The sequence below is a fragment of the Rhinopithecus roxellana genome, chromosome 8 (genome assembly GCF_007565055.1).
Source record: "Rhinopithecus roxellana isolate Shanxi Qingling chromosome 8, ASM756505v1, whole genome shotgun sequence".
Lineage (NCBI taxonomy): Eukaryota > Metazoa > Chordata > Mammalia > Primates > Cercopithecidae > Rhinopithecus > Rhinopithecus roxellana.
In genome coordinates, this window is record NC_044556.1 from 33,701,057 (window position 1) to 33,725,724 (window position 24,668).

Sequence of the window (24,668 nt, forward strand, 5' to 3'; positions counted from 1 at the left end):
TCCTAAAGCCATCCTAAAAAGCTAGTGAAAACAAGCTAGTATTAATATCCATGACAAAGGCAAAAAAGACAAAACACACTCTGATCTTTTTTCCTTGGGTTATTATTATCTTCAGTGACAATAACCTATTGTATGTCACCCACCAAGTACCACGTTCTGAACTGTTTTAATCCTGTCATCTTTATCCTCTCAATAATCCTATATAGAGGAATTTTTTTCCCAATTTAGCGATGAGAAAACTGGGGCTTAGAAATCTGACTGCCCGGCCGGGCGCGGTGGCTCAAGCCTGTAATCCCAGCACTTTGGGAGGCCGAGACGGGCGGATCACGAGGTCAGGAGATCGAGACCATCCTGGCTAACACGGTGAAACCCCGTCTCTACTAAAAAATACAAAATACTAGCCGGGCGAGGTGGCGGGCGCCTGTAGTCCCAGCTACTCGGGAGGCTGAGGCGGGAGAATGGCGTAAACCCGGGAGGCGGAGCTTGCAGTGAGCTGAGATCCGGCCACTGCACTCCAGCCTGGGCGACAGAGCGAGACTCTGTCTCAAAAAAAAAAAAGAAATCTGACTGCCCCACCTTCTAAAAAAAACTATTAGTCTTCTCTGATTCCGTGGCATTCTACCCGGTCCAGGCAAGGCCTCCAGTTCTTTCAAAACCTCGCGCCCCCTCCCCCCGGCCCCCCGGCCCCCAGTTCCCCCGGGATAGAATGGATAACCTGATTTGAGGCGCTTGAGGAAAAGGAAAAATGGTCTAAGGGCCTAATATGGAACTAGCTGTCAGCACAACTCCGCCCCCTACTCTTCTGCTGCAGCTTTGCCCAGGGAGTCCACCCCCGTACGCAGCAGCCGCTGCGTCTTTTTACTTTCACTTTACTTACTGCTGGCCTGGACTTTGGGACGTTCTGAAACCAACTGTCCTTCCCTCTACAACAGCGCATTCCTCTTGACTCAGCTTCCAAAGCTATTTGCCACCCCGTCAACCCTGCAGCCCCTACAGCCGCGAATCCAGGAAACCCTCTACCCGCAGCCCAGATACTGAGTTTACAATCCCCTGGGCTTTGGGCTCCAAGGTGCGGGTACCTGCCCAGTAGTGGCTCAGTGGACGTCCCAACTTGCCGCGCAGACGCGCTCGGGCCGTCTCCCCCTTCCGGCGCTCAGCAGCTGGGAATCACGGGACTGGCCTTCGTTTCCTTGGCAACGCAGTACACAGGTGCTAGCCCTAGCAGCTCGCGATGTGCTTCAGCAAAGCAGGTTAGGTGGTAGAGGTTAGGTGGCGGGTAGAGGTTAGGTGGGGGGAAGGGTGGGGAAGCTGGGAAAGACTAAGTGGGAGGAAGTGCAGTTCGCCCCGCTCCGTGGATTTTGGCGTGGTTTTGTAAGTGCACGGTTGGGCCCTGTTCTCCGCTCTGTCTCCCCGACCTTCTCCTCCGCGAACGCGCTCACGTAGACCCAGGTGCTGTCCCTCACGTGGAGCCTCTCCTCTTTATTTCTTTTAGACGCCGAGGATAATTACCCTTTTGGAACATGTCAACAGAGGAAACTTTTTCCTCACTTCCATCCCCCAAATTTGATTGGGAACAAGTTTGTCCCTCTTAGGGGATCACCCCACAGAGGGCCTGGGTGTTACTTATCAGATGTGAGTATTCACCTCCCCTTAGATGGGCCTCAGTTCCCTGGCTATTGACGGATAACCAAGTTTCCAAGTTTCGTAAAAGAAAAAATTCTATGGGACTTGAGATCTTCAGAGTCCCAGCATAAGAAAGCGCTCTGTTCTTCTGCAAGCAGCTGTTTACGCCAATGCCAGAGATTAAAGGATTATTCCTCCCCGCCTTGCACCTCCATTAAACGCAAGCCCTAGCTTCATATAATCCCTACTCCGTCCTCACTTCCAAAGGCCTGTGAGCCAATGCCAGTTACCCTCCCATTCCTCCAAACCTCAGGCTGACAGTTGCATTAGAGTCAGTTCAGCTCTGTGGGGCTCCAAAGACTGATTGCTTCGAATATATGGCAATGTCCTATAGTCGACGTATCCAGCCACACCCCTCTACAAAGTTACCTGTATTACTTGTGGAATTCTATGGTCTTGACCTCAAAGTAGTCAAGACAAGAAAGATCCCTTGCAGAGAAGGTTCAGATGGGAACTTGCTAAGTTCACTCCATTTCGATGGCCCTAATGTTCTCTATGTGTTGTTTTTTCTTTCCTTCTTTCTTTTTTTTTTTTTTTTTGTTGTTTGTTTGTTTTAATAAACCACCCAAAGGGATACGGCTTGGCATACGACTTATCTAAGATCCCAACCAGTATAAAAGGATATACTCTGGGAGCCAGAACAGCTGTGAGGTTTAAACCAATACAGAAGGTAATGTGCTGGGATTTTAGTGTTATCCACATTGTTGCATGCATTTGCACAGGAGTGCAAAGGGCAGAGAGCAAGAGGGGGGGTGATCTGAAAGAATATGCCCTGAAATTAAAGAAAAGTAGGCATTTAAGCAAAAGCTATTAAGAAGCCTATCTGAAAAGCTTGGGCATTAACATTGCAAATATACGTGTGAGTGCAATGGGGAGAGTGGGAAACAATTTACTGAAGAAATGGTCCCAACACAGGGCTTTGGTGCTGAGATGCCTGAGGTTAAACATTCGAAGCTTGTGTTTATATACTTTATATTATCTTGTCAGTTAAAAATCAGATTCCAACTTTTCCACCCTTTTGTGTGATTGGGTTTCAAGTCTAAAGTTCAGTATAGGATCCTAATCTCTTATTGGACATTTTCCTGACACTTGAGCTTGAGGAGCAGAGGTACTAGCTCTAAAAATATCTGAGTGAGATGTTAAGGGTAGTGGCTGTGATAAGTTGCCTTGGTTCTCTACCCATCCTAGATTTATTTCTACAACCTATACATTATGTATCACTAGATAGCTGAACCACACCCATATCTCAGTTTTCTACCTACCAAAGACTTATTTCTGTAGCATGAGGTGGCTGAACCATAGCTGATTTATGAACAGAAAGAGGATGATTCTGTTTTTTCTACCTGGAAGGCCCTTTGTGTATATGTACATATCACTCTCTAACATAATGATCTTTTTCTTGGAAACAGGAAATGACACCTGCTGCAGGCATGTACCAGAAAGTGAGTCCTCAGCAGGAGAAACACAAACAAAATTTTGCTCCATTTAACGTCTTGGTGCCTCGATTTAAGAACTACCCAAAGGACACTTACTATCCCAGGTATGTCTCCTCTCTTTTGGTGCACTTCAACAAAAAAAGCAATAGGAGGAAAAGAAGTGCGTAATAAGAAAAGAAGCACATAAAGAAGGGATGACATCCAAACCATCCCAGTTAAATAAGGAACCATCCAGAGATTTAATCAATTGTCTCATAGATTTCTGGCATTGTAGAATGTAGAATCATAGTTACTCATTCAATGAATTTTTATTAATATGCCGGGCAGTTCTGTAGATTCGACAGATTTTGCAGTAAATTCATCACACAAGTCTCCTGATTTCTTGGGGCTTACATTCTAGAGTCCAGACAGAGCACAAGCAAATACACAAAAAAATATCAATAGTAATAGAGTGACCATATAATTTGTCAGTCAAACCATGACACTTCTGAGAGTAAAAGGGGACCTATTAATAATTCTACCAAGACAGTAACCATAAGGTAGGGACTGTCATGGACAAACCAAGAAGTAGGTTGTCCAGGCTACAAAGAAGGTGAAACAGGATGACAATATGATAGGGAGTGATGTGATGGCCTGGAGTCTCCTTTAGAAAGGGTTGAAGAAATGATGCTTAACCTGAGATCTGAATGACGATACCAAGCCAGGCCTGTGAAGATCTGGGGACAGAGCATTCCCAGCAGAAGGAACAGCAAGTGCAAAGGCTATGAATTGGGAAGGAATTTGACGTGAACAAAAAGAAATGCTAGCATGGCTAGAGTGTAGTGAGCGAGTAGGAAATGAGACAGAAATGGAGGGCATACTGGAGTACAAAGGCCTTGCAAGCCAACAGGCTTACTCTCAATGCTTTAGGAAGCTATTCAGAATGTATCGACTTGTAGGGCAAAAAGTCAAGGTCTTTCTTTTGTTGATGAGAAATCCAAGGATCACAGAGTGAATGTAACTTTCTCAAGTTGCATTAAGGAAGTAGAAGCATTGAGTCTTGACCCCCACGTCCAGTCCGTTATTTCCTGACAGTAAAGAGTCTACATCAAAAGACAAAGTGTGATGAACATAGTCCATTTTTAAATGATCCCATTGTCAAGAAAATTTAACTGGCTCTGCTTTGCTTTGCCTACATTGCAGATAGATTATCACTGCACTTTTATCACCAACTTTAAATGCTGGGCAGTACTAATTCATCACTGCTTTAGATCTCTTTCATCACCCACCACTTCTAGGACCTTCTCATCTCTCAGCTATAGAGACTGAGGTACAGAACTATCTTTTAATCTGGAGTCGATCTGTGCTCTAACTGGATGTCAAGATTGTCAAGTTAGATGTTTAACACTAACATTTAACTCGAAATACATTAACAGGTAAAGGAATCCCATGCTTAATTAAAAAGCTAATCAATCTGTTGCCTTTTTCCAAGAGGTTAGGCCTAGTTCAGGGATGGCTCTGGTACTGATGGAGTTTGTGTATGGTCACTAACTCATTAGACATGATGCTTGTATTTTTATTTCTAGCCCTGGCGCATACAACCCAGAGAAGAAGCCACCTCCAAAAATTGCCTGGCCAATGAAATTTGGATCTCCAGACTGGGCTCAGGTTCCATGTCTACAGAAAAGGACCCTAAAAGCTGAGGTAATAAGATTGGACTTCTGTAGAGGACTGTTATTCAATCTAGTACTTTCATATGTATCAGGGACTCTTAATTAGGGGTCTGTGAATGAACTTCAGGAAGTCCTTGGTCCTAAAAAATTATATGCACAATTTCGTGAGTATATGAATGTGAGGAACTTTTTGGAGAATTACACTATTTCATTAGATTCTTAAAGGTATATATGACTAAACAAAATGACATTTTCTTATTTGATCCTTAAATAACTTTTGTGGTGGATACAGAGGAAATATCCCTACACAATAGAGGCCAGATGGATTAAGTGATTTGTGCAGATTTCACAACTGGAGTCCAGATCTTGTGACTCCTAATTCATTGCTCTTTCCAACATACCCCTTGAGTACTACTAGATCACTGAGGAGCCATAGAGCATTCAGCTAATGGCATGGATTCTGGGGACAAAACTGCCTGAATTCAAATACTAGCTGCAGTATTTACTTGTTGTGTAATCTTGAGCAAATCTTTTGACTTTTCTAAGCCTCAGTTTTTTAATCTGTAAAATGGGTATTACGATAGAATCAATCCGATAAGGTTATAAAGAAAATGTGGAAAATCATTTAACACAGTACCTGATAATATAGTAATTGTCCAATCTGTTAGCTATCGTAATTCCAGAGGTGCTTTTTTTCTTTCCTAGTGGAACTTTTCATCAATACCACAATTATTTATGAAATGCCGAATGTATTAACATTATTGCGTTAGGGCCTATGGGTAACATTCAAGAATTAAACATATAATCCTTGACTTCAAGAAGCCCACCAACTGCTTGGGGATTTACTAAGTAGTAAATAATTCCTAGCATGGTATACACTGTAGTAAGATGATAAAGGGTAGACGTACATACAAATTTTGGGAGAATCACTAAGGCTAGATTACTATGGGGTTGGGATTCACCTCTATAATGTACAGTTCTTTTTTGCATAACTGGGAAGACCAGAGGCAGAGGGTTCTCGTTAGAATATTGATCTAAACAAAGTTCTTTCATTGCAGCTGTCCACAGACAAAGACTTTAGAAAGCATCGGAACCGTGTGGCCTACCTAAGCCTGTATTATAACTGAGCAGCTGTGACTACCTTCACGTGCTCCTATTATACACAGACTCTCCAGGACTGAGGACAGAGCTGCTCTTCTTCTTCTGCATTACTGTGCCCCCTTGTCTGGCAGCCTGGAGCCCAGGGAGGGATAAGGGGCTTATAGCTGCTGTATGAGAATATAAAGACTAGTGCACAGTGCTATCTCCATCTACTGGCTTGTGGCATACATGTGTGCGTCTGGGTCGGTGGGTCCTGTTGGGTGCTGAGTTGGGTGATTTCATTTTAATGAAGTATTTGTGGGCCCCTGCTCTCTAGTTCTAATTGCCAGGTGCCAATTTTAGATATTCTACCACTAGCCCTGGTCATAGGAGACTGTTAGCCTGTACATATCAAGGGTTTGGATGGGATTTGGGCTTACTAGATACAGAAAACACTTAAGGCAGATTAAAACATGTATTGGAGCTCTTCTAATTGTGTTCCTCAGTATGGAGTGGGAAGGTCTTGATTTGATTGGCTTTCCCAGATTGACATAGAACTCAAAAACTAAAAAATTGCCCCTTTCCTATGACATCATCCATTTAGTCTGTGAGTCAACATATATACTGAGGTCCTACTATGTGTTGAGCAGAGCAGTAAGCACTGGGGATATGGCAGGAATCAAAATAAACTTATCTACTAAGTCCTTGGGCCTGGCCTGAAGTCAGAGGAGGACTCCCCAGAGCAGCTACCGGATTGGGTCTGCCCTCCAATCTGAATGACCCCCTAGAACCTTACAAGTCATTCTGGGGTTACAAAGGTCATAACTTTATAGCCCCAGACTGACTTGTAAGCAGCTACATTTAAAGTACTTATCCAGACACTCGGGCCTGAGAGGTAGACCCCTTTCCTTCCAGCACTAGCTGAAATCATCAAGTATAGGTTTGTCCAGGATTGGCGCTAAATATGATCTAATCTTTTAAGAAGAGGGTCCTTTAGTACCCACTTAGGCTTCTTTGTAATTACCAGAAAGGTGGTAAGCCTGCATGTGTCTGGACACCAAAAATCGAGAAGCTGCCAGTGACTGCAGGACAGTCTACTGTAACCCTCATGGCCACCCCCTGATGAGTGTTACCTGGGGAAAGGGCTAGCAAGAGGTGAAGCCTCCTGGCCGTATGATGCTGGGGGGGCCTACTTCCTTAAAGGCCAAGGTCTTCTGAAACAATAATGGTGAAGGACAGAAAAGTCTTTATGAGAAATCACATAGAACATACTAAGATAATGATAAAGATACCTCAGCAAGAACATACCTAATATATACACTTCTTTTAATCTGATGATTTAATGATTTCTGTTATCTTGTCAAGAAGTATTTATGACTTGAGATAAGTCAGGATTAACTCTTATCACCTCTCCTGCACACCTCCCTCCTTTTTCTCCTTTGTACCCACACGTGCAGATTTTTTCACAGGTGATAATTTAGCATTCAATGTTTTTTCTTTTTCTGCTTCAGGGTCTTAGGTCCCTTTGGAGGATATTGATGAGGGTGGGGGTGGGGACAGAACATCTTTCACACTGTTTAGTATATATGCTCAAAGCTTTTCCCAGGGAAGGGAACTCTCTAATGTAGTAATCTGATTTGACGAAAGATAAAATTTTAATATAACTTCAGTTAACCTTCAGGGTCCTTGAAAGCACTACATTGTATATAAAAGTAATAAAGTACAAATGAACACAAGGATGAAAACATACTGTGCCGTATTTATTTTACATCTAGACTTGGTTCGAGGAGTTTATAGTATTTTTAGGTCTTAATAGAATTAAGCTTTATTATAATGCTGTTTTAGTGGGGTAAAGCTTCCAATGTGACAGATTTATATAATATGTAGACTACCTGACATATTGGAGGATGTAGTTTGACATGCAGACAACAGAATTTGTGACACTAGGATTTTACGAGTATGTGTAAGGCCAGTTGCAACATTTACAGTTCTGCTCCAACCTTGGGCATACTTGAGGTGAAAGGTATTGCCTTCCACACACCAGAAGAACTTGTTACTGTCCTCAGGACTACTATAAATGCCATCTGCTTTACCACTACAGAAAACTCCATCTCCTCTACTGCCGCCATCACTGCCGCCTTCTCCATCACTTCCCCCGTCACTGCCACCTTCTCCACCACTGCCACTGCCTCTGCCAATATTAGCACAGAAGCCTTCACTTCTGGGTGTCACAGGTCGGTTATACCAGCTGTTGACAGCTGGTGGAATACATTCTAAAAGAATAAAGACATTTCAAAGCATCATCATAACCTGTTTTAAACATAGAAACAAGCATCTCTGGACATTCCCCTATATCAGTTCTGTTCTCAGAGAACTGGAGGGAAGCTGTAGCTGGGAAGAATGCTGCATGGGGACACATGTCCAAAGCAGGAAGGAGGGAAACAAAGGCCCCTGCGGTCCTAGCAGGATGTCAAACCTGGGCTTCCATTCTAGTTCCACTAGAGGGGAAATAAACCCAACCCTACAGTGATAGGAAAGGACTTTGAGACTCATTAATATTTGGGGTTTGATATGGGGGGCTTATCTGTCAGTATTTCTGTCATATGTAATATATTTGGATTTTTGTTACCTTGCTATGCTTTGCCTTTTATGCTCTATGTTTGCTTGCTTCGTTTCAACACTGTTTTTCCCTTCTTTCCTCTCCCACGGTGATTCAGAAGTTTTATGTTTCATTTTCCTCTACCAGTATAATGCTCTCAACCACTAAAATTTTTCTGGCTCACTGTTGAATTCGAGCAAATTTTCTTTTTCTTTTTTTTTTCTTTTTTTTTCTTTTTTTGCTTTTTTGAGACAGAGTCTCACCCTGTCACCCAGGCTGGAGTGCAGTGGCATGACCTTGGCTCACTGCAACCTCCACCTCCCGAGTTCAAGCGAATCTCTTGCCTCAGTCTCCTGAGTAGCTAGGACTACAGGCGCATGCCACCATGCCTGGCTAATTTTTTGTGTTCTGTAGTAGAGATGGGGTTTCACCATATTGGCCAGGCTGGTCTCAAACTCCTGACCTCATGATCCACCTGCCTCGGCCTCCCAAAGTGCTAGGATTACAGGCATTAGCCACCATGCCCAGCCAAGCAAATCATTTTATAATCTCTCATAGGTTATTACAGTTCTAAAAATCAATAATTATATTAATTTCCTTAGAGACCTAAGGAACCTCTTATATAGCATCTTCCACTGCTCTACCTCCACTTTTAGACCTGCCCCAAGGGATGCTTAATGCAAGGAACATACAAAGCCCATGAAGGGCAGGAGTTTCTTGCTTCATACGTTGAGACCCATCAGCCACCTGAGTGTTTGTCCCCGATCCTTTTTATGATGTCCCTCTAGCCGTCCTCACCAAGACCCAGACAACAAAATTTATGCATCTAAATTAGGAAATGGTGCACTTCCACGAGTGAGAGAATTGATTTAGCTCAGAGACAAATGCCGGTATATACAGGCATACCTCAAAGATGTTGCAGGTTCGGTTCTAGGCCACCACAATAAAGCAACTGTTGCAATAAAATGAGTCACACAAGTTTTTTGGTTTCCCAGTGCATATAAAAGTTATGTTTACACTCTACTGTAGTCTATTAAGTGTGAAATAGCATTATGTCTAAAACAGTGTACATACCTTAATTTTAAAATATTTTTTTGCTAAAAAATGTTAACAACTATCTACACCTTCAGTGAGCCATAATCTTTTTGCTGGTGGAGCATCTTGCCTCAGTGTTAATGGTTGCTGACTGATGGTGGTTGCTAAAGGTTGGGGTGGCTGTAGCAATTTCTTAAGATAACAATAAAGTCTGCTACATCCAATTGAAATTGACTTCCTTTCTTGAAAGATTTCTCTGTAGTATGCAATGCTACTTGAAAACATTTCACCCACAGTAGAACTTCTTTCAAAATTGGAGTCAATTCTCTCAAACTCTGCTGCTACTTTATCAACTAAGTTTATGTAATATTCTAAATCCTTTGTGGTCATTTCAACAATGTTCACAGCATCTTCACTAAGAGTAGGTTTTATCTCAAGAGACTACTTTCTTTGCTCATCCATAAGAAGCAACTCATCATTTGTTCACATTTTATCATGAGATTGCAGCAATTCAGTCCCATCTTCGGTCTCCACTTCTAAATTCTAGTTCTCTTGCTATTTCTACCATATCTGCAGTGACTTCCTCCACTAAAGTCTTGAACACATCAAAGTCATCCATGAGGGTTGGAATCAACTTCTTCCAAATTTCTGTTAATGTTGATATTTTGACATCTTCCCTTGAATCACACAGGTTGTTGATAGTATCTTACAATGGTGAATCCTCCCCAGAAGGTTTTCCATTTACTTTTCCCAGATTAATCAGAGGAATCACTCTGTACAGCACCTATAGCCTTACAAAATGTATTTCCTAAATGATAAGACTTGGAAGTCAAAATTACTCTTGATCCATTTGCTGCAGAATGGATGTTGTGTTAGCAGCCATGAAAACAACAATAATCTCTTTGTACATCTCTATCCAGGCCCTTTGGTAACTAGATGCATTGTCAATGGCCAGTAATATTTTAAAAGAAATTTTTTCTGAGCAGTAGGTCTCAACGGTGGTCTAAAAGTATTCAGGAAGCCATACTGTAAACAGATGTGCTGTCATTCAGGCCTTATTGTTCCATTTATACACCAGAGGCAGAGTAGTTTGAACATAATTATTAAGGGACCTAGGATTTTCAGAATGGTTAATGATCATTGGCTTCAACTTAAAGTCACCAGCTGTATTAGCCCCTAACAGGAGAGTCAACCTGTCCTTTGAGGCTTTGAAGTCAGGCATTGACTTCTCCTCTCTAGTTACAAAAGTCCTAGATGAGCATCTTCTTCCAACAGAAGGATGTCTTGTCTACCTTAGCTACCTAAATAATGAAATCTGTTATTTAGTGTAGCTACCTTTACCAATGATCTTAACTGCATCACCTGGATAACTTGTTGCAGCTTCTATGTCAACACTTGCCGCTTCACCTTACTCTTTCATGTTGTAGAGATGGCTTCTTTCTTTAAACCTCATGAACCAACCTCTGCTAGCTTCACACTTTTTTTCTTTAGCTTCATCACTCCTCTCAGTCTTCATAGAATTGAAGAGAGTTAGGGCCTGGCTCTGGATTAGGCTTTGGCTTAAGGGAAAGTTATGGCTGGTTTGATCTTCTATCTAGACCACTAAAACTTTCTTCATATGGCAATAAGACTGTTTTACCTTCTTATCAATTATGTGTTCACTAGAGTAGCACTTTTAATTTCTTTCAAGAACTTTTTCCTCTGCATTCACAACACGGCTAACTGTTTGGCACAAAAGGCCTAGCTTTTTGCCTATCTTGGCTTTCAACATGCCTTCCTCACTAAGCTTAGCTTTTGATTTAAAGTGAGAGATATGCAATCCTTTCACTTGAACACTTAGGATATTGTAGGGTTATTAACTGGCCTAATTTCAATTTTTTTTTGTCTTAGGGAATAGGGAGGCTCCAGGAGAGGAAGAGAGATAGGGAAATGGCCAGTCATCGAAGCAGTCAGAACACATACATTTATTGATGAAGTTCATTGTCTTACATGAGTGCTATTACTGGTGCCCCAAAACAATTAGAATGACAACATTCAAGATCACTAATTATAGATCACCATAATAAAAACAATAGTAATGAAAACATTTGAAATATTGTGAGAATTACCAAAATGTGACATAGAGACACAAAACGAGCACATGCTGTTGGGAAAACAGCACTAATAGACTTTCTTATCACAGGGTTGCTGCAAACCTTCAATTTGTGAAAAACACAGTATCTGCAAAGCACAATAAAGTGAAGTGCAATAAAACAAGACATGTCTATATCAAGCTGGTTTTCGGGATATCCAGTTCCTGGCCTAAATTTTCCTGAGCAACAAGGCCTAGGTCTAGGGTGTCTAGTGTATTCATATTCTAGCTATCAAACTTAGCACTGGTCCCTCAGCTAAAAACCAGATTTCTAAAAGGGCACTTTCTGTAAGTGTGTCCCTTTTCTCAGATGTGAGGGCCTAGAAGTTCCATGGCTGTCTCCATGCACCCTGGTCTCTCTGTCTTTGCTGTTCTTTGTAGCCTAACCTGCATCTTCTTCAGAACAGCATGTTGGACTTAGTCATGATGCACCTGAGGACAGGCCCAGGTGTGACTTCGGCTTGCTTATGAGCAGGTATTTCCTTTCATTGCAGAAGGACCTTGAGAAGTCATCCAAATCAATGGTCCAAACCATGGACCCAGCAAAATACTTCTCCTTGAGAAAGTCCACCTGTGGACAAAAAGTATACTTGGCAACCTGAATCAGATGGCATCCATGCAAGAAGCAGACAACTGAGTGTGGGCTGACAGGTGACCCTAGGGAGATAAATGCTTTTCTTCTATAAAAGTATATGTGCTTTGTGGGTTCAAGACATAATTGACTGACTCAGCTCTATTCTTGTTTTCTTGTCCTACTTAATAAACTCTTGGGTAGTAAATATAAATAAAGCTATTATTTATTTAATTCTAGTGTTAAATAGCATTAGGCTAAGCTTTATTTTTTACATTATTTGCTCAATCTTCACAATACTTCAAAACTACTATATAGATTCTATTATTATTCTTTCATAGATTTGTTGGAACTCAGCCAGTCTCATATTGAAGATTTAGAACAAAGTATAACTGATTCCAAAGCCTAAACTCTTAACCACTGCACTATAAGGCCCCTTCCTTCCTCCTTGTCAGCCACCTTTCTCCTGACCCAGATTCTGTAATGAACAAACAGAGTGGTATAGTGGAAAGAGCCTCTAGACTCTGAGCCAGACCACATAGTCAATTACTGCCTTTCTTTTCCAGCTGTTACAGATTAACAGCATCTCAGGGCAAAACAACTGTTCAAAATACAGATCAAAATGGAGTTCCTTATGTCTTCCTTTTCTACATAGAGTAACAATCTGATCTCTCTTTCTTTTCCCTACAAGTATACATAGGTATACCATGTTGGTTTGCTGCACCCATCAAAGCGTCATTTACCTTAGATATTTCTCCTAATGTTATCCCTCGCCTAGTCTCCCACCCCCAACAGGTCCCGGTGTGTTCCCTGTCCCGGTGTTCCCCTCCCTGTGTACATGTGTTCTCATTGTTCAACTCCCACTTATGAGTGAGAACATGCGGTGTTTGGTTTTCTGTTCCTGTGTTTACTGAGAACGATGGTTTCCAGCTTTATCCATGTCCCTGCAAAGGACAGGAACTCATCCTTTTTCATGGCTGCATAGTATTTCACGGTGTATATGTGTCACATTTTCTTAATCCAGTCTGTCACTGATGGACATTTGGATTGGTTCCAAGTCTTTGCTATTGTGAATAGTGCCACAATAAACATACATGCGCATGTGTCTTTATAGCAGCATGATTTATAATCCTTTGGGTACATACCCAGTAATGGGATGGCTGGGTCAAATGGCATTTCTAGTTCTAGATCCTTGAGGAATCGCCACACTGTCTTCCGCAATGGTTGAACTAATTTACACTCCCTGGGGGCATTTTCTTATGGAAAATTTAAGAGCAAAAAATGATAGCCATGGGAAACATTATGTCAAGTAGATATCCATATGACCCCACCAATGTGGCTTCCTATGGTGCTCCAGGGAACCATGTTATTTTCTGTGACTCCCATAGGGCTGGAGAGGAAGCCTTTTTTTACTTCATTGACAAAAACAGGAAAAACCCAAAGCAGAAGACTAGGAAATGTGGTTGTCAGAGCTTGTAACTGAGAAACACATGTCTCTAGGAGCATGGGAATCATAGTAACTCTCCTATTGCTTTGTCAATAATAGCTTTGGTGACTTTATATCCTTTTTCAGGAGAAATTGATACTGAGGATTGCCATTATAAAGATTCTGCATGGCCTTAAATCTTAGTCTTCTTCTTCCCAAAGCCTACCACAATGACGATTTAAAGGGGCTACCATCTTATCCCAAAACTACCAAGTCCTCAAGTCTCTTTGGCATTGGACACTAGTTTTTCCAATATTACATTCACAGAACTGCTTGGGATGCTGTCCACCAAAAGTTTAGAAATCTCTGCTCTGGGATCTGGGGACCCTGAGAGACACACTGCACTCACTTTTTGATCTCTGCAATTTCATATCCTGCATCAGTGGTCTCCTTGCCAGCAGATACAGCTGCTGTGATACGCAGCCTGGGGTGTCCTGTTCCTTTAGCCTCTTCTTCAAAAGCCTCATTTCCTAGCGAGAGAGTGAGGGTGGATTTGAGTGGCTGTCTTTATTTTTATTTTTTTCTATAATGAGCACCTCTTGGGCTTCTTTCCAGCTCCTAGCAATTCCCCTTTTCTAGAAATAGTCCCCAATATACAGGTATGGGTCTTGATAAAGTATAACTTGGAATAAAGAGATAGTACACATACTAGTTGTCCTTGGGTTCACGTTACAGTTAATGAAAATTCCAAAGAAAAAACCTAGGAGGTCCTTGGCAGAGTTCACTCTTCCTTCTAAAGTGCTAACCTTTGGATTTGTCTCTTTCTGCCTCTAAGCTTTTGCTAATTAGCCACGCTAAGGTTTTTCTTGCCTCCAGGCTTTTGCTAATACTGTTTCAACTTCCTTAGAACAATTTTCTCTCTATTCTTTTTGTGGCTTGTTACTGTTAATTATTCATATAACAGCTTAAATGTCACTTCCTCGGAGAAGACTTCCCTGACCATCCTATTTGCTTCCATCGTAGCTCTTATCACAACTTATGATTATTTGATAGTTTTTTTGGAGTCTGTATCCTCTTTGCAAGCCCCACAAGAGCAAGGGTCATGTTTGTGTTGTTAACTGCCCTAGCTACCGTGTGAAGCACAGTGCCTAGATGACAGTAGATGCTCAATAAACATCTACTGAATGAATGACTGAGATAATGAATGATTCCTCCTTCTCAGTCCAAGGATTTCTCCCTTGTGTTTCTTCTGATACCTATATCCTTCCAATAATTCCCTTTGGGCTTACACTAGCCCCAGAGTCTGTTTCTATTGCTAACAACTCCCAAACACCTTAACCAGTGTACTGCCTGTGGGCAACACCCTTTACTATCCCCAGGAAATTCTGCCCTTACAGAAAATCCATTAAGGCACAAGCTTCCATACAAGATGACACAAAGCTGGTGATCCATTCTGTTGGAAATAATGCTCAAAATCCTAAGGCAATTGAACACTCAAACAAAGGATTTTCAGCAAAGCAATTTTACTTCTGCGCAGAGGGGGTGCTTCTGCTTGGTCAGTCGCCATGAGAGCACACCTGAACAAAGGGGCATGACGGCCTTTATTCCTGATGCAAGTACTGCCCTGTGCCCTTTTCCCATTGGCCAGAGTCGAGCTGCACAATCTAAACTAGTCCTGGTTGGCTAAACATTTGAACTTTCTTTAGATAAGGTGGGGAGAGAGGGGAAAGGGAAAGGGTGTCTGCAATGAGCTAGAGAGCTAGTCTTCTTTCCAAATAAGGAAAGGAATGTGAGCTGGTACTGATGACACCTGGTACTGTAGCATGTCTGGGCATGTAACAAAGGCAGAAAGGAAGAAAGATGAGAAAAGGGAAAGGGGGAGTGCTATGAATTAAAGATTAAAGGATTGATCAGGCTGTTTGAAGAGAAACCTCATCAAACCCACAGCTTTCCCCTTCTTTTTTTATAACTCTTTCTCTTCAAACCTTGTTAGCATAATTTGGCTCTGTTGTTCTACTTGGCCTTCAAGAAGGAAAAGCACATTTGAATAAGGGGTAGGAGGATCGTCAGAGCTTTTAATGAGAGCTGTTTCAATAAGTCTTCGTATTAGTCCTCAGGCACAGGTGTAATACAACACCCTACAAGAATAAGCAACCCTATTCCGATGGCAAGATAAATGAGGATTGAAGGCATAAGTCCCTTCCATCTACCGAGCTAATTTCCTGTTACATTTGTGAAGGGATCGTTTAGTCCAGAATTTTTGGCTAGCTCATTTGATAAGGCAGTAAGACCTTGTAATGCTTTAGTTATGGTCCCGCCGGGAGCAGTATTGTTAGAGATATAAGTACAGCATTGGTTCCCAATCATGACACAAATTCTGCCCTCCTTTGCTAGTATCATGTCTAATGCTATCCTATTTTCCCAGGCCATTTGACTGGTGGTTCCTAATTGTTCAGCTATCCTTTTAATAGCATCTCTAGTATAATTCATAAATCATTGTTGATTGTAATAAATGTAATTTATCCAATTCACATTTTTATTCATTGTTAGCCACCAGAAGAACGTAGATTCAAATCTGGCAGTTATTTGATTTCGGGCCTTAAATTCATTTGGCACTCCTTGTGGGACCTCAATGGTATCTACATAAACATGAGAATCAAAGGAGCCATGGGGGCCTCTCTTGTTTGACGATGTTTGGTTCCTATTCTTTCCGGTTGATGAAATGCCAGGGTGAAAGGGATGGCCAATTGAATTAGTACACAAATTCCGCTCCAGTTACTTGGCAAAGTGTCCAGTATTGGTCCACCACAATACCACCACACATCTGCTCGAGGATGGTTAAGGGCAGACTGATGGGTAAGCTCTTGGAAGAGTTTAAGCTCACTGTATCCTGTTAAGGCTCCCAGGAAAGTCAAGTTTTCTCCCTGTCGTGAGAGACACGAAGTAAAATTGGCATTGGGAGATGGATGCTGGATGACCCTCGGGGGCTGGTCCGCAGGGTGTCGAATTTCAGGGAAGAGCAGAGAAAGAGCTTGGCATGATTTTTGCCCCAGGCTGAGGAGTTTTGGAAGAGAGCTACCATACAGCTCATGCCTGGCTGGCTGGAAGAACATCCAAGTGGAAAGGGAACAATCTGGGCTTCTGGTCTACCATGTGCACAAGCGTAACATTCGCTTTTGTTTAAAGTGAGGACGGAATATTTAATCCATTCCAGCCAAGCATTTGCATCTTGATATCCTGTCTCTAGAGCTATAGTTTGCCTTAAGTTTTCTACCTCCACAACTGTTACCTTGTTTGGGTCATTTTGTAGATGGGAGGAGGATGTTGGACTCACTATACTTGGAGAGAGCATTGGGTTCCACCTGTCTCCCGGACTCTGGGTCCGAATTTCTTTATTATTGTTAACCAGTGGTTTAACTAACCTTAGAGAGAAGATACCGACAGGGTCTTGTCCTGCAACGTCTGCTCCTAACCCATACCGTTCGAATATAGAGGGTTCTTGCGCCATTGTCCGGGGATTATTTATAATCAGCAATAAAGGGTTACAGTGCAATGACTTGCAATTTGGTGGGGTGGGACCACGGACCAGTTGGAGTTTTCGTTTTAGTCCCCGTAACCTATTTGAAACCGGGGGCCTAGCTGTCCACCCTTTGTACTTAGTGGTCCACCAAACATCTGCCCAGTCACTACAGGGACTTTTTAAAGATCCATACTTATACTTGGTTGACTCTTTGCGGTATGGACATAGATACTTATCAACATGGGAGTGCTTCCTTTGAGCTTGCTCGTCTCCACACAGGATGACTGAACAGGCGTTGAACTGAAGGGTTAAAGGATGACTAGCCTGAGTTACATTGATGACAAGATGACCTTCTGTTGAAAAGAAAAAAGAAAATAAACAAGTGATTATTAGCCTCTTTTTAGAGTTAGTTTGGTGGGGGTGAGCTCTGGAGTGACAGTCCATGATTCTGGGGGTGGTGGCGCCTTTTTGACTCCGGTGTGATGAGTTCATCCTCTTTCTGCTGTCCGGGCTGCAGTCTCAGTAGTTAGGAGAACTAGGTAGCATCCTTCCCAGGCTGGTTTGAGCTTCCCTTCCTTCCACTCTTTAATGAGGACGTGGTCTCCAGGCTGATGCTGATGTGCTGGAAACTCCAGGGGCAGCGCCTGTGCTAGGAAACCTTTAGTCTTAAGGAAAGAGAAGGTAGAGGATAGAACAAGTATATAATTTTTGAGGAACTGATCTTTTGTCTCAAATGTAGGGATGTCAGCAGTGGAATGTAAGTAGGGCAATCCATAGAGCATTTCATAAGGGGAAAGGTCAATATCTCTCCAAGGGGCACTCTGGATTCTTAACAAAGCAATAAGAAGACCTTTAGTCCATGGCATTCGAGTTTCTAAAACTAACTTAGTTAAGTGTTTTTTTAAGAGTCTGATTCATCCTCTCTACTCTTTCTGAGGAGGATGGATGCCAAGGGTTATGGTATTCTTAATTTATATCTAGTACCTGGGCTAACTTCTTAATGACATGTGCAGTGAAATGAGTTCCATTATCTGAATCAATATTTTCTATTAGTCCAAATCTGGGTACGATGTTTTCAATTAATGCCTTAGTTACATTATTGGTGGCTGCACTTGAGAATGGGATAGCCTCTACCCAGTGGGTAAAGTGGTCTATTATTACTAATAAGTGTTTTAAATGACCAATTGGGGGCATTTCAGTAGATCAATCTGAACACTTTGAAATGGTCTCAGCCCTGGATTCCTTCCTCCAAGGGACAATTTCCTTAGAATCTGCTTATTAGTCTTTTTACATATTAAGCAACTATCTGTAATTTGTTTGGCCAGGGTGTAAATTTTTATACACCCATAAACCTGGAGAACTGCATTGCACATTGCTTGGGGTCCCCAGTGGGTCCCTGATGTAATTGAGACAAGACCTCCCTCATGAGAGATTTTGACAACATCTCTCTTTGATCTGGTAATATCCATTTCCCTTCTGTGTTCTCTTTAGCTCCTATTCTTATTAACTTCTCTTTTTCAATGGAAGAGAAAATGGGAGTTGCAGTAGGAGAAGGAAGGCATTGAGTTAAATGAAAAACAGGTGTTTCAGAAGAAACTGCAACTAGCTTTGCTATCTGATCTGTGAGATTATTTCCCTGACTTGTGAAAGACAAGTCCTTTTGATGCCCTGGGACATGTACAATAGCTATCTCTTCTGGCAATTGGAGATTGCTGAGGACAGGAATAATTAGTTCTCTATGAACTAAATCTTGGCCTCTACTATTGATAAGACCCCTCTCTGTCTAAATTTTTCCAAATGTGTGTGCCACCCTAAAGGCATACTTAGAGTTGGTATAGATAGTTCCTTCTTGGTTTTGTAAACGTTCTAAAGCTTGGCTGAGTGCAAACAGTTCACACATCTAGGCAGACCAATTATTAGGCAGTCTTCCTGATTCTACTTCTTCAAGCATTTCTCCATCAATTACTGAATACCTATTATGTCTTTACCCTTCAATTTCCCGGGAGGACCTATCTATATATAAGTGCCACCCTGTCTTGAAGGGAGTTTCTCCTAAGTCTGGTCGAACTTTTGTATGGCAATCAATCAAATCTAAACATGTATGCTCTCTTTTTAAGTTTGGATCCCCTGTTAAAAAGCCTACTGGATTAAGTGAATTATCAGTAGTTAATATTAAGTCATCTTTTTCTAGTAGGATAGCCTCATATTTTAAAATCCTTGAGTCAGTAATCCACTTTCCTGCTTTCTGATTTAAAATAGTTATAACTTGGTGGGGCGTGCTTACTGTTAATTTTCTTCCAAAGGTTAACTTCCTACTTTCTTCAACTCATACTGCTGTAGCCATGATGGACTGGATACCTAGGGGCCACCTACGAGTCACTGGGTCTAAGACTTTTGACTGGAAGGCCACAGGCTGTCAGCGGCCTCCTTGCTCTTGGGTAAGCACTCCTAGAACTACCCCATTATTCACGTTAACAAGAAGGTGAAATGGCTTTTCTAGGGAGGGTAGAGCTAGAACATGGTGATTATGAGCATCTCTTTTAATTCTTCAACTTGCTGGATTTCCTCAGAAGTCCACAATACGATCAGGCTTCCACTGGGTAAGTTTCTCATATAGAAGTTTACTTTTTAATACATATTAATCAATCCATAAATGTCAATGTCCAATTAGTCCTAAAATTTTCCTGAGTTCTTGTTTAGTTTGATGCAGGGGTACGGAAACAATTCCCTCACTCTTTCAGGCCATATTCTTCATTTACCTGCACTGATTAGGTGACTTAAGTATTTAACTTCAGGTTCTACATGCTGAAGTTTCCCTTTTGAGACCTGCAACCCCTCACATTGCAAGTGATTGAGAATGTGTGTAGAGAAGTCACCTACTTCCTTTATATCTTTACTAGATATAAGGAGATCATCCACATACTGAAGCAGACGTATTTGCTTAGGGACTATGACTTTCTCTAGTACTTATTCTAGAATCTGATCAAAAAGGTTGGGGGAATCTGTGAACCTTTGGGGCAAGACTGTCCATCGATATTTTTGTCTCTGCCCCGAATGGGGATCTTCCTACTCAAAAGCAAATATATCTTGACTATCCTCAGCTGAGGGGAATGCCCAGAAGACATCCTTTAAATCTGTCACTGTAAACCACTGATGATTGTACGGAATTTTGCTAAGAATGGTGTAAGGGTTAGGAACAATGGGGTGAGTAGTCTGGACTATTTGATTAATAGCTCTAAGGTCTTGCACTAATCGATATGACCTATCTGATTTCTTGACAGGCAGGATTGGGGTATTGTAAGGAGACATACAGGGTTCAAGAAACCCATCTTTAATTAGATTTTCAATGATAGGCTTTAGCCCTACCCTGCCCTCTAAAGGAATGGGGCATTGCTTTCTCCTTACTATTTCCCCAGGAGTTTTTAGTTTGATATATATTGGAGGGATTATGAATTTTCCTCTATTTCCTTCCTTTGACCAGATATCAGAATTAATATATTTCTCATTCACAGCAGTAAGTGTAGTGAAATGAGGAATCCCTTAGGGCTCACCTGAACGTCTATATTTAGCCTTAGCATTAAGTCTCTTCCTAATAGATTAGTTCCTGCTTCAGGAATTAATAAAAATTGAATATGAGTAAATCAATCTTGATATCTGACTTCCATGCTTTCTAAAATTTTTGCCTTAAATTCTTCTCCTTTTACCCCAGAGACTAAAAGTTCTTCTGAAGAGCAGGTAAGACCAGGTGGAGGGACACAAACAGGAGCGTGAAGCCCCTGAATCGACTAAAAAGGTGATAAATTCACATTTAGGTCCCACCTCCAAATTTCGAGGGCTCCTGGTGGGACTCAAAATAAAAGTGGCAGAGCCCTTGACTCCCCTATTGTTTTTCACAAGTCATGAGTGTGAAAGTTGCTCTCTCTTTCTTTAGTTCAGGACATTTTCTCTTGAAGTGTCCTGTTCTTCTACATTTGTAGCATCTATCTTGTCCTTCCTTCTCAGTTTTAGTATTCTCTGCCTTTGCTCCCCTATACCCCTTAGAGGGCTTGTTAAACGAGGGCCTCAACCCTCCAGATGGAGGCTTGGGTCCTCTAAAGGAGGCTTTAGGTCCCTTATAATCTCTGGTCCCTTGAAAGCCCTGCTTAGAGATATATGGGTTTGGAGTCATCTGTTGGAAGGTGGATAATATGTTTTGTCTTTTGTTTTTGTTTTTCCTCGTCTCTTCTCACACATACTTTTTGAGCCTCCCTGAGAAGTTCACTCAGGGGACGGTCCTCCTAATTTTCTGTCTTTTGCAGTTTTTTGGAAATGTCTGGCCAACTTTTAGTAATGAAGTGAAGTTTTAACATTCCTTGTCCAAGGGGGTTTTCTAAATCGAGGACTGCATATTGTCTCATTTGCTCCCTCAATCTATTGAAGAATCTAGTGGGTCCTTCATCTTTTTCCTGTTGAATAGCAAATGTTTTAGAAAGATTTTGAGTTTGGGGTACTGATTCTTGAAATTCTTTTATTATCCTCTCCCTTAGGTCCTGCATGTTTTCCTGGTGATTTGCATTGTTAGTTTCCCACTGGGGGTCTCAGGTGGGAAATTTATGGTCCACATGTGGAGCATTTTGACCAGGAGGGTGCTCATGTTCCTAAACCACTATAGCAGCCCTACAAATCATACTTTGTTCTTCCTCGGAGAAGAGGATGTCCAAGATGGACATCAGCTCAGCCCAAATGTATATCTGAGGCTCTAGAAATTGATCAATTTGATCTGCTGCTCTATAAGAGTCATCCAGTAATGGCTTAAGCTCCTTTTTAAAATTCTGGACTTCTGAACTAGTCAAGGGAGCATTTACAAAGCCAGTGCCCCCCCCCCCCCCCCCCACCCACTACCCACCTTATGGTACCTCTCTTAGAGAAAAGAAAGTTGGATCTGGCTCTTTAGGTGTGGAGGGAAATGGAAAGTTTTGAATATCCTTTTTACATTGCTCTGTCTCACATTGAAGCCCCTTTAAGGAGGGATACTTAATACGTTGAGGGAGCAGGCTCACAAGACAGTAATTCTGTAAAGTCCGGATTATAAGGAGGAGGAGCAATATAAGTAAGGGAAGAATGTGGGGCGATAGTCAGAGAGGCACCACAAGCAGGGGAGAGATCCACAGCAGCAGCTGGAGGAATGGAACACAGGCAAGTGACACAGGTGAGGGAGTGGCCTGAAATGGCTGGGGAGTAACCTGAAACCACAGCCTGAGGGATGGCACAGGATAGGGAGTGGTCTGAAATGGGGACCAGAGGAGGGGGATGGGGGCCACTGGAAGAGTGACACAAGGAGAGGAGAGGCCTGAAATGGAAATGAAAACCGGAGGGGCGGGATCGGGGACAGCCAGAATAGTGACACAAGCAGAGGAGGGTCCTGAAATGGAAACAGGAACCAGAGGGGCAGGATTGGTGATGCAAGCAGGGGAAGGACCTAAAATGGAAACCGGAGGAGCGGGATCGGGGGCACAGAATGGAAGAAGATGAACCGGAGTGTCCCATATGTTAGTGGGTGTGGGTTGTCTAGACATGGGGACTCTTTCCCTTCCAGAGGGGTTGGTTTCTGGCTTTCTCACTCCGGATTCTTTTTTTTTTTTTTTTTTTTTTTTGAGACGGAGTCTCGCTCTGTCGCCCGGGCTGGAGTGCAGTGGCGGGATCTCAGCTCACTGCAAGCTCCGCCTCCCAGGTTCCCGCCATTCTCCTGCCTCAGCCTCCCGAGTAGCTGGGACTACAGGCGCCCGCCACCTCGCCCGGCTAGTTTTTTTTTTTTTTTTTTTTTTTTTTGTATTTTTAGTAGAGACGGGGTTTCACGGTGTTAGGCAGGATGGACTCGATCTCCTGACCTCGTGATCCACCCGTCTCGGCCTCCCAAAGTGCTGGGATTACAGGCTTGAGCCACCGCGCCCGGCATTTTTATTTTTATTTTTATTTTTATTTTTATTTTTATTTTTTTTGAGATGGAGTCTTGCTCTGTTGCCCGAGCTGGAGTGCAATGGTGCAATTCCCCCTCACGCAAGCTCCACCTCCTGAGTTCACGCCCTTCTCCTGCCTCAGCCTCCTGAGTAGCTGGGACTACAGGGGCCTGCCATCACACCTGGCTAATATTTTGTATTTTTAGCAGACACAGGGTTTCACCGTGTTAGCCAGGATGGTCTTGATCTCCTGACCTCGTGATCCACCCACCTCAGCCTCCCAAAGTGCTGGGATTACAGGCGTGAGCCACTATGCCCAACCTCTCCCTCCAGATTCTAAAGGGTAAAGGAGGGCAGGTCCCTGCCTCCAACAAAGTGTGTAATCAATTTCTTCCTGGGAGACAGGGGTTTTATCATTAACAATCTCGATTAAGAGCTGACAAATTCACTCCTCATTAGACTTAAGTTTTGGCCAGAAAAGTGAGGGTTTAAGGATGACTTCTCAAACCTAAATAAAACAACAATATTTTATCATCTGCTGCTTTTGTTTATACTTTGTTCTCTCATTATCTTTCCAGTACTTTAGCATAAGCCCCAAGGGACTATCAGAAGGAATTTCATCACTCTCTCGACTCTTTATTTTTCTTGTCTTACTGGAAATGTTCCTTATCTTAGGTGTTATTGGGGGGGCCTCCAACCTCTCCAGTTAGAGGTGTCTACCCACCTCTTTCTAGAGGCTCACTGAGGCTTTAAGAGGGGGGTGCACCCTCTCCTGTTAGAGGTGTCTTACCCCTCCTCTTTCTAGAGGCTCAACCCCTCCCGTTAGGGGTTTCCTGCCTATCCTATAGCTCACCTGCTGGAGGTTCCTTAAACCCTTCTTTCTCTTTGTCTACTCTGACTGTTCCTGCCCCTAGCAGATAGATGGCAGCACGAGACCACAGAGATGACTCACTTACGCCACACAAAATAATGCTTAGCACCATTCACACACTCTCAACCTTCAAATTATCCTGACCACCAAGGAAATACTTTGTCACCTTTGCAAGATATCCTACCTTGGTCCATGCAGAAGAGTTATGTGGTCTTCATATTGCCACAGTCTTGCAAGCCTCTCCTCCCCACTTTGCTGAGAACCCAGATTTATTCATCACAGTGGGAGGGCCCTGATCCCCCAACCGTTGGGCCACTGTAACTAGACAGTGGGACGCATCCCCACTGGGTGGGGTGACCAAAGACCCCCTCCCGATGGAGAATATTTGCCCCACGTTGGGTGCCAGAATTGTTAGAAATAATGCTCAAAATCCTAAGCAAATTGAACACTCAAACAAAAGATTTTCAGCAAAGCAGTTTTACTTCTCTGCAGAGGGGTGCTCCTCCCTGGCCAGTCGCCATGAGAGTGCACCTGAACAAAGGGGCATGAGAGCCTTTATTCCTAATGCAAGTACTGCCCCTGTGCCCTTTCCCCATTGGTTGGAGTCGAGACGCTCAATCTAAACTAGTCCTGGTTGGCTAAACATTTGAACTTTCTTTAGAAAATGTGGGCACATAAGGGAGAGAGGGGAAACAGGAAAGGGTTGTCTGCAGTGAGCTAGAGAGCTA

At 42.6% G+C, this 24,668-nt stretch overlaps 2 protein-coding genes across 2 annotated transcripts; one reads left to right on the top strand and one right to left on the bottom strand.

Annotated features, from left to right (window-relative positions):
• Window positions 1–823: 823 nt before the first annotated feature.
• PIFO (primary cilia formation) lies at window positions 824–7,585 on the top strand. Its single transcript, XM_010359089.2, has 6 exons — window positions 824–1,250; window positions 1,493–1,632; window positions 2,255–2,353; window positions 3,093–3,223; window positions 4,685–4,802; window positions 5,830–7,585. Exons 1-6 carry the CDS (start codon window positions 1,232–1,234, stop codon window positions 5,896–5,898), a joined length of 576 nt encoding a protein of 191 aa, XP_010357391.1. The 5' UTR covers window positions 824–1,231; the 3' UTR covers window positions 5,899–7,585.
• A 7,565-nt stretch (window positions 7,586–15,150) lies between these two features.
• On the bottom strand, window positions 15,151–24,447 carry LOC115899039. Its single transcript, XM_030935152.1, has 2 exons — window positions 24,125–24,447; window positions 15,151–17,798 (listed from the first exon to the last, which is right to left on the bottom strand). Exon 2 carries the CDS (start codon window positions 17,623–17,625, stop codon window positions 16,525–16,527), a length of 1,101 nt encoding a protein of 366 aa, XP_030791012.1. The 5' UTR covers window positions 17,626–17,798; window positions 24,125–24,447; the 3' UTR covers window positions 15,151–16,524.
• Between the last annotated feature and the right edge of the window lie 221 nt (window positions 24,448–24,668).